At 35.0% G+C, this 4,773-nt stretch overlaps 1 protein-coding gene across 1 annotated transcript; it reads left to right on the forward strand.

The window, feature by feature from the left end:
- The first annotated feature begins 10 nt into the window (after window positions 1–10).
- On the forward strand, window positions 11–4,571 carry LOC136043685 (probable chitinase 10). The gene is made up of 2 exons (XM_065728579.1): window positions 11–449; window positions 4,000–4,571. The coding sequence occupies exons 1-2, from the start codon at window positions 413–415 to the stop codon at window positions 4,554–4,556; spliced, it is 594 nt and encodes a 197-aa protein (XP_065584651.1). The 5' UTR covers window positions 11–412; the 3' UTR covers window positions 4,557–4,571.
- Window positions 4,572–4,773: the final 202 nt, after the last annotated feature.

A 4,773-nucleotide genomic window follows, 5' to 3' on the forward strand; every position in this document is an offset into this window, starting at 1 on the left:
TTTTCTTTGTTTTAAATAGGATCGTTGTGACTGGCCAGCAAATACAGATTGTAAGCCGGGTGGTACTGGCTCTACTTCAACCAAGCCACCTGTAACACAACCACCACAGGGTTCAACTTCTGAACCTCCCAGCACAGGTGCTAGCTCTACTAAACCACCTGGACCTACCCAACCGACAACAGTAACGACACTGAAACCAGTGCCTTCTTCTACAGCCACAACGACAAGAGCTCCTACACCTTCCACTGAACGTCCAGCTACTGAAGATACAGGTGTCAAGGTCATCTGCTACTTCACAAATTGGGCATGGTACAGACCTGGGGATGGAAAGTATACACCAAGCAATATTGATGAGAGTTTATGTACGCACATAGTGTATGGCTTTGCAACTCTGGACAGAAATAAACTGGTGATGAAAGTATATGATTCTTGGGCAGACCTAGACAACAGTGAGTATACTTTAGTGTGACTTTTTTTGAACATAAAATAATACATTTTTTCATCATATGACTAAAAAAAACATAATTTGCAGCACATTAAATCTTGAAGAAAACCTATTAGATCAGAGGGAAGACAATATTTAAAAGCAATCGCTTAGATTAATAGGTTGTCAAAGAATTAATACATCATAACATTTAAAGAGTTTAACAGTAAACTTGGTAAATTGTTTCAATGGACATATCAATTTTAAAGTACCCTATAACAAGCTAACTGAACGTCAAAACATGGAATCAGTTGGGGAAGTTAAACTTTCCTAAACTTGGATTATGCAGATGATTTAAGGATCTTACATGAAAATTTTAGCAAAATAAATATATTTTTGGAGGTTTTGATAGTTCTTGGTGCAGTAATAGGGCTGAACATTAATGTTAAGAAGCCTAATTCACTAAAATTAGGAATAAGTGAAGGTGAAGAGGTGATGCTGGGTAACAAGAAGATCGATTAAGTTTACATCTTCACTTACCTAGTATTAGATAGTTGCATCAACTACCTATTATCAGTAAAGAAAGTGGGTGCAGTAAAGATGCAAAAAGTAGAAAAAACCAAGTGTTTTTTCATAGTGGAAATAGTTTGGAAGAATAGGGAGATAAGACTGCAAACCAACATTAGAATAGTGAAAGCTACAGTGATGACAGGGGCCAAGTGTGGTTCAAAAGCTTGGGTGCTCTGAAAGACGGAGGACTATCTGCTAGATGGTTTCGAGAGAAATTTCTTGTGGAATATGATATGATTTGACCGTATCTCCAACAGTAAATTGTAAGAAGATGTGATTAAAACCAACTTTCGAAGGTTATAATGAGAGAAAGGTTTAGATGCAAACGACCCGTTCTGAAGATGAAGGAAGACATATTACCCAAGACAGTCATTGTCCGCCATTCATCTAGGACCAGACGAGAAGTAGGTCATCTCCGAATGAGGTAGATAGATGTCCCGACGAAAGATTTAATGGAACTGACGACTTTTTGGGGGGTCGCAAGGAGGGAGGCTTTAAATAGATTGGGATGGAGGAGGAGCGTGCGTAGCTGTGTTGATATCAGGTGGCGTGGTGCTCCATTGAGTTTTTAGTAGTCGTAATAACCGAATGTGAACAGGTCAAAACTAAAGTATATCAAAACGATTCAATATTGAACTTCTGTATTAGTGATGTAACATTTTCTTCTCTTTTTAACTGAAAACTTAAAATGTTCACGTAAGTTATATCAACACTCGAAATCTTCTTCTTGGGAGTGGTCTTTCATAAAAACGTGGTTAAATTTTACCAATGCTACAAAGCTGTCGAAGTAGGTAAAATTCTGGGAGTATCGGAAAAATTGAATATCCATGAGACTTATTTAAGGGTAGATGCATACTTAAATAAATCGAAAAATCAGGTAAAGAATCGTTGCTTGAATAAATTAAAGGGAAAATTGCAGGAAAAACAATCAAATTATTTTAATAACTATTTGTGACTATTTGGAAAGTACTTGTTTCATTCCCCTCTCTGTGAATGGAAGTAAGGAATAACATAATAAGTAAAAGGAAATCTCAGGACTAGACAATGGTACACTGATAATACGTGTCAGTTTTTTGTATAGACCGTGATTCTTAGCATCAACGAGAACCTCAAAATAAAATCATGGCATCCCATCTATGGCGACTATCCAAAATACAAACTTGACTGACGTATCACTTTCAAATTCTATTTATAGGCTATCTATCTTAGTATCGACCATTAGCCCAATCCCAGAATTATTGGGGAATGGTAGGTCTAAAAATACTAACTTCTTTTTGGCGTTGCAAAGTTGAAGATGGAATTTAGTGCATTGGTGCAATTATGCAATTTTCCACCAGAAGGAATATTCAAGCCTCTAATCCAAATATAAACTACACAATGTAATCCCAACAGTATTTAAAAATTTCTTCTATGGTCAATCAAAGCTAGCATCGAATAGGTGCCCAATCCAAGAATTATCGGGGAAATGGTCTAAAATATTATCTTTGTTGTCCTAATTTGTGGTATTGTAACTAAACATTGGGTTTTAGAGTATTGATGCAAAAAACAACGGTCGTCCAGGGAAAACTTCACTGTAAATAGCTTATTATTCAAGCTTCTATCACTGGTAAATTTTAATAGATCAACTATTAAAAATTTGATCTTCAAAATATTTTTCAATTTTTTTAAATATTCAGCTCGATTGCTATTGACCGAAAGCTGAGATAAAAAACAATAACATAACACTGGTAAATTTGAATGAAAATTACTTATGCTTTCTTGATTATCGTTTAGATATTCGTTTATCGCTTATACTTTTGCGCGACTGTTTTTTTACCATAAAAATAATAAATTCTCTTATCAAACAAACTAAACAGAAGCTTAATTTTAAACACCTTAGTTTCTAGACAAAAACTTATAAATCAGTGATTTCAAATTTTCAAATCAGTCAAAAACTTTTAATTCAAGCTTCCATGAGTGGTGAATAAAGTTCTTATAATATAATCTTTAAGATGTTTTCTATTTTCTTAAAAATATAACTTAACTGGTCTTTTTGCGACCACTTTAGTTTTCTTTTTGTAACAACAAATAACACTTTGGTCTTACTTTTTTTTTTGTAAAGATTTTGAAAAACTATATCCAGAGATCCGTTTTCCGAGCATTTTGTGTTAACTTGAAGTTCTAAATCTGTCAAAATTAGCAAAATTCACATCAAGTGATCCTCTGTGTTCAGCCTTGAGGGAGAGAAGTTGAGGGAGGCGTTTTAAACATCGAGGTATATAAAAATTTTGGATTGCGCCAATTGAGCTGCAGGAGTCAATCCAACACTTTTTTTTTTATCCCAAAATAGCAGGCTCCCTAGTAAATTTACTTTCAGGGAACCTATTTATTAAAATTAAAAATTTGGAAGATCTATATTTTCTGTCAGATACATCTTCATGTCTTTTCATTAATCCTAACACGAGAAAACTTTTACTTCTACCGTTATCCCTCCGTCTTTCCATTTATTAGCGACTCTTCTTGACAAGAAAGGTCCTTTTGTTGCCCTGGGGCACCTAGGAATAAAGTCGGCCACATTTGCCCTGGCAAAGATCAATACACTGTGCCACCACAGGAAGACAGGGTTCTTTTTTATTGGCTGTGATAAGTTTAAGAAAAAAAACTTAAAACATTGTAATTGACCACGCAAAAATAAAAAACTTCGTGACGGTATTCAACAGCTGTTTTTCTTTTTTTTTGGGGGGGGGGACTTGTTATTTTGGCACCTTTGTCTTCCTTTTTATATGTTTTTTCTCTCATTTTCTAACGGTATCTTATTAAGTGATGTTTGATAGATTAGAAAAATCATATATTTATCTCAGTCATAGACCAATAACGGTATAATTTCTTGTTTTGTATTGTTATTATTTATATAACTAATAATTTTTGTGTGTATGATTGTATTTTCTGTCATCTCGTTATTTCTTACCAGTTCGTTCATTGATTTATACAGTTAATCTTTATCTAACCGAAACATTCTTTTGCAGATTTCTACAAACGAGTTGTCGCTTTAAGAGAAAAGGGAGTACGCGTATCCATAGCCTTAGGAGGATGGAATGATTCACTGGGCAATAAGTACAGCCTTCTTGTTAATGACCCAGAGGCAAGAAAAAAATTTGTTAAAAATGCTGTCGAATTTGTCGAAAAATACGGTTTTGATGGCTTAGATCTCGACTGGGAATATCCAGTATGCTGGCAAGTTGATTGCAACGCTGGTCCTCCATCTGATAAAGAAGGGTTCTCAGCATGGGTCAAAGAATTAAGTGCTGAGTTTAAACCAAGGGGATGGACCCTATCAGCTGCCGTATCACCATCGAAAAAGGTTATTGATGCAGGTTATGATGTGCCAGTGCTGTCTGAATATCTAGATTGGATTGGTGTAATGACCTATGATTATCATGGGCAATGGGACAAGAAAACTGGACATGTTGCACCCCTTTATTATCATCCAGAAGATGACATTGAATATTTCAACACAGTAAGTTCATATCCCAAAACTGTATATTTAACTCTTCAGATAGGCTATTATCGGGAATTTACCTAGTATTATTTTTTCCGTAAGACATATATTGCAAGATACCTTTTCTATAAACATGCAATACACAGGGGCACCAAGCGGAGTGGATATTGTCCTCCCTTCTAGAGTTTGTAAACATGTTTTTTTGTATTTTTCTCGAAAAAAAAAGATTAAAATACCCCTTCCCCCCAACATTTTGAAAAATGGCTATTCTGTATCTTCATTGACAGAAATACAAAAGCCT

This window comes from Artemia franciscana, unplaced genomic scaffold, assembly GCF_032884065.1.
Source record: "Artemia franciscana unplaced genomic scaffold, ASM3288406v1 Scaffold_8302, whole genome shotgun sequence".
NCBI lineage: Eukaryota > Metazoa > Arthropoda > Branchiopoda > Anostraca > Artemiidae > Artemia > Artemia franciscana.